The 13,418-nt window shown below is 47.0% G+C and overlaps 1 protein-coding gene across 1 annotated transcript in view; it reads right to left on the reverse strand.

Annotated features, from left to right (window-relative positions):
- FYB (FYN binding protein) overlaps window positions 1-6,790 on the reverse strand; it is a 54,531-nt gene extending 47,741 nt beyond the window's left edge. The window contains exon 1 of the mRNA XM_015420164.1: window positions 5,659-6,790. Within this exon, the coding sequence (XP_015275650.1) occupies window positions 5,659-6,769 (1,111 nt within the window). The 5' untranslated portion in view covers window positions 6,770-6,790. The remainder of the gene's footprint in view (window positions 1-5,658) is intronic.
- Between the last annotated feature and the right edge of the window lie 6,628 nt (window positions 6,791-13,418).

A 13,418-nucleotide genomic window follows, 5' to 3' on the forward strand; every position in this document is an offset into this window, starting at 1 on the left:
ATGCACATGCGCTCTCTCTCTCTCTCTCTCTCTCTCTCGTATTGCAGGTACTTGAATAGGGTTGCCAACCTCTAGGTGGGGCCTGGAGATCTCCTGGAATGTCAACTGATCTCCAGACTACAAAGATCAGTTCCCCAACTCCTGGGGGAAAACGCTGCCTTGGAAAATAGCATTATATCCCTCTGAGCTCTGCCCCCCCCAAACCCTGCCTTTCCCAGGCTTCACCTCCCCCATCATCAAGAAGTTCCCAACCCAGAGTCGGTAGCCCTCAAGCTTGGGCATAGCCAGGGTCATGAACAGAAGGGCAAGATCCATGGCTCATTGCCTGTGGCCTAATGGACCAAACCAGTAAAAAGCTCATGATGAAGAAGAAGAGAAGAAGAGATTGGATTTATACCCCGCCCTTCACTACCCAAGGGAGTCTCAGAGCGGCTTACAAACTCCTTTCCCTTCCCCTCCCCACAACAGACACCCTGTGAGGCAGGTGGGGCTGAGAGAGCACTGACAGAAACTACTCTGTTTCAAGGACAGCTCTTATCAGAGCTACGGCTTGCCCAAGGTCATCTAGCCAGGTGCAAGTGGAGGAGTGGAGAATCAAACTCGGTTCCCCAAGATTAGAGTCAGCGCACTTAACCACTACACCAAATTGGCTCCCCCAGTTTACACTGTACTTTGTAAGTTGCTTTAGTTCCTTGCAGGGGAGAAAAGCAGAATGAAAACAGCCTAAATTATATAATTTGTCCTGTTGAAGCACAAGTACCCCCCAGAAAGACTTCCTCTAGGCACTCATCATGTGAACACATGACGCTGTCTTATAGGAGGCCTTTTTATGAGTTTAGCATCCTCTCTTAAGTACTGGGAGAGCAGTCCTCTCAATAAACGCTCCTGCCATTTTGTGTGTATTTTCCAGTTTTAAAAAAATTGATCAGAAACCGAGTTTTTCGATGGCACGCATTTACGTGTACTGAAGCTGGAAAGTATGCACATTCCCCTAGTCACGCTAAAATAGAAAGCACCTGTACTGAGAGGATTGCGCGTAGCGTGCACTCTCAGGACACGAGGTAAGAGATCGGAAACTGCGGCCGCTGAAAATAGCGAGCTGAGCCAGACCCTTGGACTTTCCAAGCCTGTATTGCCTGCTCTGACTGGCAGCAGCTCTCTGGGATCTCAGATTTCGGTCTTTCACATCACCTACTATTTGACCCTTTTAACTGGAAACGCTGGGGATTGAACCGGGGACCTGTCTGCATGCAACCGCCGAGCCATGGCCCCGCAGACCAGCCAGACTCAACCCAAGTAGAACATGACTTGCAGTTAGTCTGCAGTTACAGGGATGCTCTAGGCGGATGGCCTGTGTGGCCCCTTCCAACTCCATGATTCTATGATTCTGCCATTCCTCTCCAGGTGGTGGCTGGAGATTTCCTGGGATTACAATTGATCTCCAGGCAACAGATATCAGTTCACCTGGAGAAAGTGGCTGCTTTGGAGGGTGGCCTCTATGGCATTCTATCCCACTGATGTCCCCCCCCAAACCCCACCCTGTTCAGGCTCCACCCCCCAAATCTCCAGGTACTTCCCATCCTGGAGCTGGCAACCCCGCCTATCCTTCTCCCAAGGAGCTCTGTGCAGTGAACATGCCCCTCCCGTTTTATACTCACAAGAACCCTGAGAGGTAGGTTCTGTTGATTAAAAAGGGACTGGCTTAAGGTCACATGTTCCCTTTCTCTGTCCCTAAATAAAGTAGGCTCTGAATTTATAGCTGGTTTTCATGCCATGCCTGGGGCTTCTGAGGCCCGTTGCACCTAGTCAAGTGTGCCATCAACTTATGGGGTGAAACCTCAAGCTTTGTGTTTCCCCCTAGAACATTTGCACAGAGCTGCTGACAAGTACATGAATCGTACAAGGAAAAAGAAGAAGAAGAGGAGGAAGAGGAGAGGAGGAGATTGGATTTATACCCTGCCCTTCACTCAGCGTCTCAGAGCGGCTTACAAACTCCTTTCCCTTCCCCTCCCCACAACAGACACCCTGTGAGGTAGGTGGGACTGAGAAAGCTCTTTCCAGAACTGTCCTTGAGAAAACAGCTCTGACAGAACTATGGCTTGCCCAAGGTCATCCAGCCAGGTGCAAGTGGAGGCATGGGGAATCAAATACAGTTCTCCCAGGTTAGAGTCTGAGCATTTAACCACTACACCAAAAAGCAGGGTAGTGTTTAAGCCTATGTAGGATGAAGTTCTGCTAAAAGAGGAGACGTGTCTGTGTGGGGGGCATTGCCTGTGGCCTTGATCCCAATGCAAGGCTTCACGGCACACTCACCATTTTTTAACAAGGCTGCAGCGCATCGAATGTGATCACGTGTATCGCCTGTTGCACGTTGTATTCTTCTCTATCTTGCCTTTCCTCCCAGAAGCTCAGGGCTGTATGCATGGTTCTCCCCCCCTCCCCATTTTATCTTACATCATCCCCTATGAAGCAGGCTAGCAGACAGAGAAAGTGATGGCCTTTTATGGCTGAGGTGGGATTGGAACCCAAGCCTCCCCAGGTTGACATTCTAGCTACTACTCCACCCTGGCTTTCACTGCTCTTATTGTTTTGTTTCAAAGCACATGTAAATATCCTGTGGAAAAGCTTGAGCCTCCTCTCACGTGTATTTTGAAAGGAAAAAACCAACAACAAGCAAGTTTCCTAAATGCCTGCAGCATTCCTAACGGATGTGATATGTATGCATGTTGTACCTAGGGATTACTTCTTGAATACCATATTTCTTATACAAAGCAGCCCTAATGCTTTCCCTGAGTTGCATAAAATAATGCATAACATTCATACTTATCATCTATATAGCCTGAGAAGAGGGCTGGTTAGAGTTTGAAGCAGAAATTCAACAGGTGTAACTGCACCTGGTATAATTGAATCGTGCTGGGGAGATGTTGCACCTGTTGAATTTCCACTGGCCATCTAGGACATGATCTCTGCCATGAAAAATGGAGGCCACTGTAGCTTTGAGATCACCAAGGATCTGGAGCATTCCCTAATTCTGCAACAGGAAGTTAGGACCCTACCAATGTGCTCAGAGCAAGGAGGTGATCTTTCTGGGACTGTACCGCTTCGGAATGGAGGTGGGGGACCACATAGCTGAATGCTACATCAAAAATTAATTCCTCTGCAGGAGGAAGCTAGCCTAACCTCTCCAAAATGCTGGTTTTCATTAACTGTGTGTGTGGGGGTGCTTCTTACACATGAAAGCAAAGCATGTAGACTTGTGATTCCCCCATGTGCACTCTGAAGTAGACCCAGGAAGACTGTGGTGGTGGGAAGTGCAACCAAGTCACAGCCGACTCGGTAAGGGTTTCAAGGCAAGAGACAAACAGAGGTGGTTTGCCATTGCCTGTCTCTGAGTAGAACCCTGGACTTCCTTGATGGTCTCCCAGTCAGGTACTAACTAGAAGAAGAAGGAGAGATTGGATTTATACCCCGCCCTTCACTACCCGAAGGTGTCTCAGAGCGACTTACAAACTCCTTCCCCTTCCCCTCCCCACAACAGACACCCTGTGAGGTAGGTGGGGATGAGAAAGCTCTTGGCAGAAACTGCTCTTTTTCAAGGACAGCTCTTATCAGAACTATGGCTTGCCCAAGGTCATCCAGCCAGGTACAAGTAGAGGAGTGGGGAATCAAACCCGGTTCTCCCAGATTAGAGTCTGCGCACTTAACCACTACACCAAACTGGCTCAACTAGGGACGACACCCTGCTTAGTTTCTGAAATCTGATGAGACTGAGCTAACCAGGGCTTGCCAGCAGGCCTGGACAAAAGTGTCTTGTCCCTTTAAGAGAGGCTTAACGTGTAGAAATGGGCAGGTGAAGCTTTTCATGGCAACGAGAGAAATAACATCACCTGGTAAAGAAGCCTGCATTGAGGGGACAGGAGGCCTTTTCCTCAGGCACTTAGCAACCCAACCAGGTCAGATCAGGGAGACTGTACTCCTTGCTTTTTTCAAACATTTTTCCCCCCTAAAAATCACCTGGAACTTAACTAAGTGGTCACAACCTTGAGTCTCAGCGAGAAAGGCGGGCTATAAATAAGCAAGTAAATAAACAAATTCCACCCTCTCAGAAAGTGTGAGCCTAGAATGGCCTCTTGCTTTCCCCCATAGACAAATATTCTCATCTCTCCATATAGAGCTCCTGAATCTCAGTCAAAACTTACATATACCTGTCTCTAAACCCCAGTGCCCTTTTTAAGCCACAAGTTGTCTGCTTCTAGAGAGGTCAACCAAAACTGGAAAAGCAACAAGGAGAAAATTGTTTTACCCATTCTTTGTCCATCATTTCCTTACTTCAAATCTCCTACCAAATTGTTTCGATCCCTGCAGAATTCCAAATTTGGAACCTTGTGAATTGCATATATATCTTGGGGGGGGTGTCAATTGGGCAACGGGGAAGTGGCGGCTGGGCAAAAAGAATCAAGAATCCACCTCCTACCTCTCTGAAAGTAGCTTTTACTGTTAAAAAGGGGCCATTGGGGCATCATGTTGCCAGCTAGCCAGGGAAAAAAATGTCCTGTCATTTTAATAGGGGTTTTATATTCTTTGCATGGCGTGGAATTAAATAGCACCACCTAATAAATGCTGCAGATATTATAAAGAGACGACTAGAGGGACAGGTTGAAATGGTCAACCTACTAGGATACTGATATAAAACTATAGCAGGGTTGCTTGCCCGGGCGCCCCTGGGTGCCAGCAGGGGCTGGGGCTGGGTAGGGTTGCCAGCTCCAGGTCGGGAAACTCCTCAAGATTTGGGAGTGTGGCCTGGGAAGGACAGGGACATCCGTTTTCTCCAGGATAGTAAAAAGCCCAGTAGCTCCTTTAAGACTAACCGACTTTATTGTAGCATAAGCTTTCGAGAAACACAACTCTCTTCGTCAGATGCATGGAGGGCATGAAGAAACGGCCAGAGATACATAGGTGGTAAGGGGAGGGGGGAGAGAGGATGCAGAAAGTGCCATGTAACTGTTTTCTCCAGGGGGACTGATTGCTGTACACTGGAGGAGGGCTGTAGTTCCCGGAGATCCCCAGGTCCCACACTGGCACCCCTAATTTTACAATGCTATAAAATTATAAACTAAAGTTACATAGGCCCTGTTCACATGGAGCATTTGCCCCTCTGAAGGCACAGGAGTCCTGCAGAGTATCCGGGCGCGATCACACAGGAACATCTGGGAGGCGTAGCACTCCCGTGGCGAACCCGTGGCAAGGGCAAGGCGTGCAGTAAAAAGCCTCCTCACCGCATGTAGTAGCTTTGCCATGGGCCGCCTATGGAAGCCTCCCGGTGTGATCGCGCCGGCACGCGGCTTCCTCCCCCGTCGTCCTCTTTGCTGCAGGGAAGCCGCCCGTCATGTCTGATCGCATAATAGCGCATCAGAATGCGACGGCGCAAATAGCTGCGCTTCCCCCCCGCGTTTTCCGGCATGTCTGACCGGGGCCATAGTTTCGCTTATGTGGAGCCCAAATACAGCAAATAACTCAGAGTGCTGGCCATTTAATACAAGATACCTTAGGGGAAAGGGTCTTTCTCTAAAGCAGAGTATCCTGTGATATCCCCCACTAGATTGGGGGATTTCTTCCCTTGCATCAAATAAAATAGTAAATAGGGGGAGAGTGACTTACTGTCTTTATCTTTCTGGAATCTGGCCAGGTCCACCACTGGAGGCCTGCTCGGTTTGGTTGGGGCTGGGCCCAGTTTGAACGGTGGAGGTATTGCCTTCCGTTTGGGGCCAGCCAAATCCTTCTCTCCTTTCTCGTGGTTATTGGCCCAAGGCCCTGAGGTAGCCACTCTGGAAGGCACAAATTTAGCAGGCGTAGAAGGTGATCCCGAGTCCCCATGTTTGCTTCTGAAAACATCCTTGGTGACATTTGGCCTTGTTTCTTCATTCTGCTGTCCATAAGATTTTGGGAGACCATGAGGCGGTTTGTTCTGGTTGCTGACAGGTTTCAAACTGACAGGAAAACGGACAGGTGTAGGACTGGAGTCAACACCACTGGTGCTCTTTTCCTCGGCATCCTTGGGGGACTTAAATGAGTGGGTTTTTGGTTTGGGGCCCCGGAGGGGTGGAGGGGCCTGATTCAAAGAAACATTTTTGTTGGGAGTCTCTTCATTGTTGGCAGGATGAATTAAAGAAGGTCTCTGCTTCACAATAGCCTTTGGAAAAAGAGGTTTGGAGTCATTTTCCTGTGACGCAGTGATAAATGTTTCCTTAACTCCTGCTAGCTTTTGGAACACGGGTTTGGTCTCTGGTGTTTCTTGTAGTTCCGATTTAAAGTTTGGCTTCAGTCCTGAAGGCTTGAGCTCATTTTTCATGGGCAGCGTGGAGCCGGGCAGCCTGTTGTCCGGAACCTTTGGAAACACTGGCTTGGAGTTCTCTTTTAGGATTTCGGTAGGCTTGGGACCCAAAGGCTTAGGGAAGCTCACCTTTTCGTTGACGTCTCTGCTGGTCGCCTGAGCTAGCGCTGCATACTTGTGGGCTGCCGGGCTGCTTTTCAGAGGGGGTGGCTTTGGTTCCTTGTCTGGTGAGTCTTGAAGAGAAGGTTTTAGGCCCAAAGGAGGTCTGAAAGACGGAGACTTTTGAAGAGTGCTGGGTCTGGCAGGTGGACCAGCATTTTCCAAATGAGAAAACTTCTCAAATGCAGCTTTCGTCGCCAGGGAAGATTGTCCTGCCATTTTGACATGTCGGCTGTGAACTTCCTCGGCTGGGTTGTTGGAAGGGCTGAACTTCGCCATGATGGACTTCACGTTTGTCTGGCCATCCTACAATGTAAAGAAGATTTTTTAGAAAAGCGAGTGGAATGAGAACTGTTCGGTTGCAACGTTCGCATATGTTGTACTTTGAAGTCTTTCCTGGTCTGAGGCTTGTGACTCTCTTGATTGGTTAGAGATACCTCAGCGTTTAGCTTCCTGTATGGCTAAAGATGTTCAACATTTTTGCTACACAATCATTGTGGTTAAAGAAAATTTCAAGTTGCTTACTGCAGATGAGTCTTATTTTGCTGCCTGCAACAGTCCCCGCCTCATCTGCTGTCATTTCCCTCTCTCTTCCCTTTACACTTGTGAAACATGGAAGTTATATTTATATCATGCATTATTTCATGCTAATGCATAGGACAGCACTCAGCAACTCAACACCCTCGGAATATATACAATGCCCGTGTGCTCATGTGCAATGTTCCCTCTAAGCTGTGGAGTCTTGTGTGCAAAACTTCTACTTTGCGAGCAACTGGCATTAAAGCTGTGAGCCAGTGATTGGGCTACTGCATAAATTAGTTTGCTCTGGAGCCGTCCTTCCTGAGCTAAGACAAAAATCTGTGAGCTGGAGGCTAAAAAACTGTGAGCTAGCTCACACTAACTCAGCTTAGAGGGAACACTGCTCATGTGTGTTCTGGCTTCATGAAAATCACAACATTGTCCTCACTTTTGCTTTGACTTATGTTTTCCACTTAACTGAAACTATGCTCAGTCTAAGATTATTTGCAGCCCTTGGCACGCAGCTTCAGTCGGTCCCCTTGGAAACTGGGCTTTTCCCCATGCTGATTCTGACCTTGTTGTAGTCTATGAAAAATGAAAATGGCAGCTCTGTCAGCATGGTGGGCCTTTTGGTTCCAGAAAATGCCTCCTTTTGCCACCTGCCACCTTTTGGATCCAGCTCTGGATAGGAAGATGCTGAAAATCCACTCTTACAAATAACTTGCCCCCTCACAGAACTACATTTCCCAGGAGCCCGATAGTGTGAAAGAGTGACCGTTAATCCTGATTAAGTTCATAATGTAGGTAGAAAGTAATATATCTTTTAATGCCATTAAGGAACCATTTTCCTATAGCTATCTATTGACACAGCACTTCTGGACTCATTGGGTTGCTTTGCCAGCCAACTCGGGCTTGGGAAATTCCTGGGGATTTTGGTCGTGTTGCCCGGGAGGGTAGAATTTGTGGAGGCGAAGGAGCTCAGTGGGGGATCATGTGATGCCTCCATCCTACAAAGTTGGTGCTTGCTCCAGGGCAACTGATCTCTGTAGCCCGGATGTAAGTTGTGATTCTGGAAGAACTCTGGGCCCAGCCTAGATGTCGTTAAGCCTAGGAGTTCTTGGCACAGAGACCTGAATTTTGATGCAAGCTCCTTAAAAAAGTGAGTTATATATATAACTTTGTACTTTTTCCTCTTTTCCCTTTCCCCCTTTTTATATATAAACTAATAAAACTCTATTAAAAAAATGAGATGGACACATTCTTAAACATGAATGGGTTTTTCTCCCTTCCATTTCTCTATTGATTTGGCAGTTTGCTTTGCACTGCAATCCACTCATTGATTCTGATTTAGGAAAATACTTGACATTAAATCAGGAACTGAAGAGAGAAGAGATACAGTGTGTGTGTGTGTGTTCAGGGGCTATTTTGTTTGTTTGTTTTTGACCTGCAACTTTCTCCCCCCATCACTGATTCACTGTGTGCATTGATAAAAACATTGCAAAAACTGCAAAAAAGAAACCTTAATGTAATCGTACATCTGATCCCATCAAGCTTCATCTTCTGCACAGTTTTAATTATGTGTCTATGTTTATTTAGATATTTATACCCCACTTTTCTTCCCAATGGAGATCCAAAGCAGCTGGCGATATTGTTCTCCCTTTCTTCATTTTATTCCCCTAACAACACTGTGATTTAGGTGAAGCTGAGAGAGAGAGAGAGAGAGAGAGAGAGAGAGAGAGAGAGAGAGAGAGACACAGAGACACCACACCCCCGAGAGAGAGAGAGAGAGAGAGAGAGAGAGAGAGAGAGAGAGAGAGAGAAGCTCACACTGTGAGCTTCCACGACAGAGTGGAAATCTGAACACAGGTCATCCAGACATAAAGGAACTTTGATACAAAAGCACCTACAGACTCATCAAGACTGTTTTATTGAAGTGTTTTATCAATTCGGCCAAGTGCTATGTTAAGACAGAGAGAAGAAAAGTGTTATGAATGGAAACCTCTCACGCCCGGCACGCTGCAGAATCTTTGGAACCAAGAAACAGAGCAGTGGAGGATTCACAACGCACTGATGCCACTTTGGAAGCCAAGACTAAATAATATGGAACTCCAAGGAGAAAGTGAGAGGAAGTCTGAAATGAAAACCATAGGCTGTCAAGGATATATTGATGGGCCCAGCCCCATGGGTAGGGTTGCCAGCTCTGGGTTGGGAAATTCCTGGAGATTTGGGGGATGGGGCCTGGGGAGGGTGGGGTTTGGGGAAGGAAGGGACTTCACCAGGGTACGATGCCATTTTCTCCAGGAGAATTCATCTCTGTTGGCTGGAAAACAGTTGTAATTCCAGGAGATCTCCAGCCACCATCTGGAGGCTGGCAAACCTACTCAGAGGCAGCAAAGTCCAAATCCACAAGAGCAGAAGTGCCCAAGCACATCCAAGAATCCTTGCCAAATCATATATGTTTGAGGACATCCAGGGAAAGCAAGCCCAGGTTGAAAACCCAGGCAGTCTGTTGGATACAGTTCTGGTTTTCCAGGACAGGACAAGTGAGTCAGGCTGATCAAGCAGAGCACAAGTAGGGATGGAGATCCATGCAGGCAGACCAGTCTGGAGATCAAAACCATCAGACCTAAAGCAAATCAACCTTGGTCCTCTGATAAAAGGCCTTCTTGGATATCCCAGGAGGCTTGACTGATTGTGTAAGCAGCCAGAGGGCCTGTAATGGGTGGACAATTATCAGCTGTGGTAGACCAAAGGACTGTTAAAAGATGGTTTTCAGGTTGCTCGTTGAGGATGTAATTCTCAGGTGCACGTGGGCCTAATTGGCATCAGGCACATGGTGCACAAGGAGAAGGAGCTTCAACCCCACCCCGGTGTTATTTTCCCAGCATGAAATGGCCCAGAGAGCTCCTGTTTGCCCCTTCGGGGAAACTGATGTGTATTCCCCAGTACATGCCAGTTTCCTCAATGGGGCCAATAGTGGCTCCCCATGCCGTTTCAGATCAGGAAAATGGCACATGAGGAGGAAGACTGAAGCCCTTTCTTTTTCTCCGTAGCTTGGGAATTAAGGTCGGCAGCCTCCCGTCACTGTCTCCCCAGCATCTGATCGTGCCAGGGAGCAATTGCGCCACGGCTCACGAGATCTGTATGATCCCGCCGCCGCGTGCCTATTTTGGTGTGGCTTTTAAAAGCCACACTTTTGCCCGACTTTTTTTCCCCATGTGGCAGGGACCAATGTGGGACATCTGCCAGGTGGACTTTTAATGTGAATTAGCTCTGAGGCCAGGGGATTGGAACAAACAAGGCCCAATGAGTCCAGTCCTGACCAAAGCACAACCAGTGATTATCCTTGACAGAACAGAGATATGGTTGAGGACAGCAATGGTTTTTAACAGTTTTAATGGATAATAGTAGTAACAACTATCTGCCTTGAAAACTCCTTCCATGCCTTGTCCCCCCCATTGTTAGCTGTTTATTTTTAATTACAAATCAGGGGGCTAGAACTGTATTATGGCACCATGTCGGGGTTAAGTTTAATTAGATCTCATGCTGTCTAGGTTCGCCATCGCTTTTACTTTATATAAATGTTTTTATGGTTGAGTTTTGAACTGCCCTGAGCCCACTTGCCAGGAGGGTGGTATAAAAGACTACTAAATTAATAAATACATGGAGAATACAGGAGCCTGAGCCTGAGAATGAGTGAGCTATTAACCCAAAACGATTGAAAGGGGAGGGGTGCATCTGAGTTCAGCTCAGCAAAAGATATTGACCACCATTTCCAAGACAAGGGGGGCATCATTGGTCCTGGCAGCAAGCTGTGGCTTGAGTTCTTCCAGATGTCCCTATTTCTTTCACAACAGAGATGCCTATTGGCCTGTGGGCTTCTGTCACTCAGTAGCATCACTGGGAGAATCAGGCCATGGTGGAACACATCTTTCCTCCTAGGGCACATTCCCCTTCATTGGCCGAATGGTGTCCCGAGGGTATGTCTGTGCAAGCTAGAAGTCTGGGCTGTGGCCTCAGTCCTTGTTATGCCTGTAGCTACCAACAGAGAAATCTTCAACTTACATTAGTTATTCTAAGGCCAGATAGACAACCAAGACTGTGTTACATGACACTGGATAAGAGACACGAGGGGGAACGGAATAAGGAACTAAAATTGTGTTGATTCAGATGGCCTGAGCCGCTTTGGGGAATAAAGCCTTTGCCCATGTGATATCTGTTAATTAGAACTATGTCTCAGGGATTTGAGGATCATGCTGTCTAGGTTCGCCATCACTTTTACTTTATATAAATGTTTTGAACCGCCCTGAGCCCACTTGCTGGGAGGGTGGTATAAAAGTCTACTAAATTAATAAATACATGGAGAATACAGGAGCCTGAGAGTGAGTGAGCTATTAACCCAAAATGATTGAAAGGGGAGGGGTGCATCTGAGTTCAGCTCAGCAAAAGGTATTGACCACCATCTCCAAGACAAGGGGGGCATCATTGGTCCTGGCAGCAAGCTGTGGCTTGAGTTCTTCCAGCTGTCCCTATTTCTTTCACAACAGAGATGCCTAGCTTGGCCCCGTTGGCCTGTGGGCTTCTATCACTCAGTAGCATCACTGGGAGAATCAGGCTATATGCCAGGGTGGAACACATCTTTCCTCCTAGGGCACATTCCTCTTCATTGGCCGAATGGTGTCCTGAGGGTATGTCTGTGCAAGCTAGACATCTGGGCTGTAGCCTCAGTCATCGCTATGCCTGTAGCTACCAACAGAAAATCTTCAACTTACATTAGTTATTCTAAGGCCAGATAGACAACCAAGACTGTATTGCATGACACTGGATAAGAGACACGAGGGGGAACGGAATAAGGAACTAAAATTGTGTTGATTCAGATGGCCTGAGCCGCTTTGGGGAATAAAGCCTTTGCCCATGTGATATCTGTTAATTAGAACTATGTCTCAGGGATTTGAGGAACTATTGGGGGAAGCCATGCAAATTTTTAAGGCAGAAAAAAACCTGCTCCTACAACAGGGGCAAGAAATGCATCAGGAATGTGTGGGTCATATTTCTCTAATTGTGATGCATCAACCCACCCACCCCATGGAATTTTCCTGCAATAAATTATGCCCCCCCCCTTCCTACCCCATGAATGAGAAAGCAGCTTTGGGAAAGTGATTTTGAAGTGGGAAAAAGTGACTGGAAAGGAAAAGACTACACAGACTTTCTGTTCAATAGAAAAGAGCAAGATTCCAGTAGCCCCTTAAAGACTAACAAAATTTGTGGCAGGGTATCAACTTTTGTGAGTTGCTGCTCACTTCTTCAGATACAGTTGATAGGGATACAGCTGTACATTCTTCCTCGAATCCAGTTTTCATCTGCTCCAGCTGATTTTGGCATTCAAAAAAAAAGCAGAGAAAAATGGAACTCCATATAATACGGCAGCTTTCTTGACGTTTTGTGTCTCTGTCAGAGCCAAACTAGATGCTGTGGTGGCCGTGGGTCCAAGCTGTGGCTGCTGATGCCATTATAGAGAAGAATTTGGCCATTTAAAAATGCCACAAGGGCCTGTTCTGAGACTTGTAAAGATGCGCTAAGGTCACAAGATAGTCCAGAAAAAAAGCTAGCATTTTGTTATTTGATTACAATGTTGCCCTGGATATTCCAAATATTGGTTTAGTAAATAGCTTTTTAAAAGTTTTTTTTTTAAGTTCCTAGTTAACAGAGATGTCTCATAGTCTAAAATATATAATTTGCACTCTTGGGGAAACTCTCATGTACTGAGGGACTGCATGTGTACTAGGGTTGCCAACTCCAGCTTGGGAAATTTCTGGAGATTTGGGTATGGTGCCTGTAGAGGGCAGACTGTGGGAGGGGAGGATGCTCAGTGAGGATGTGATCCCATAGAGTCCATCCACCCTCCAAAGCTGCCATGTCCTCCTGGGGAAACTCATCTCTGTAGTCTGGAGATTCCTGATAAGTCCAGGAGATCTCCAGGCCTCAGCTGGAGGTTGGTAAGCCTAATTTAGACCTCCTGGGATACACACAGGTTTCCCCATTGAGGCAACTTCAACTTCCCGAGTCCATTTGAGGCCCTCTCTTGTCAAGCACTGCAGGCCCATTCTGAATCCAGTCCTGCATGCCTGGAAATTCAGTTCCAAGCACGCACCTGGTTGACAGGACCCTGGGCAGACAGAAGAGGAACCCAAGGGCAGTTATTATGTAGATAGATCCATCATATTGTTGGACATTAAGGACCAAAGTAATAAATGTTGTTTTTAATTGTTGAAATGCAGGGGTCGTTTCGTAGAAAAAGAGCTAGGGGAACTCATTAGCATAACTCATTAGCATATGCCACACCCCCTGCCATCACCGGAAGTGTGTCATAAGGCCACACCCCCTGACATCACCGGAAGTGTGTCATAAG

This window comes from Gekko japonicus, unplaced genomic scaffold (genome assembly GCF_001447785.1).
Source record: "Gekko japonicus isolate JY-2015 unplaced genomic scaffold, Gekko_japonicus_V1.1 scaffold86, whole genome shotgun sequence".
NCBI classification, from domain to species: Eukaryota; Metazoa; Chordata; class Lepidosauria; order Squamata; family Gekkonidae; genus Gekko; species Gekko japonicus.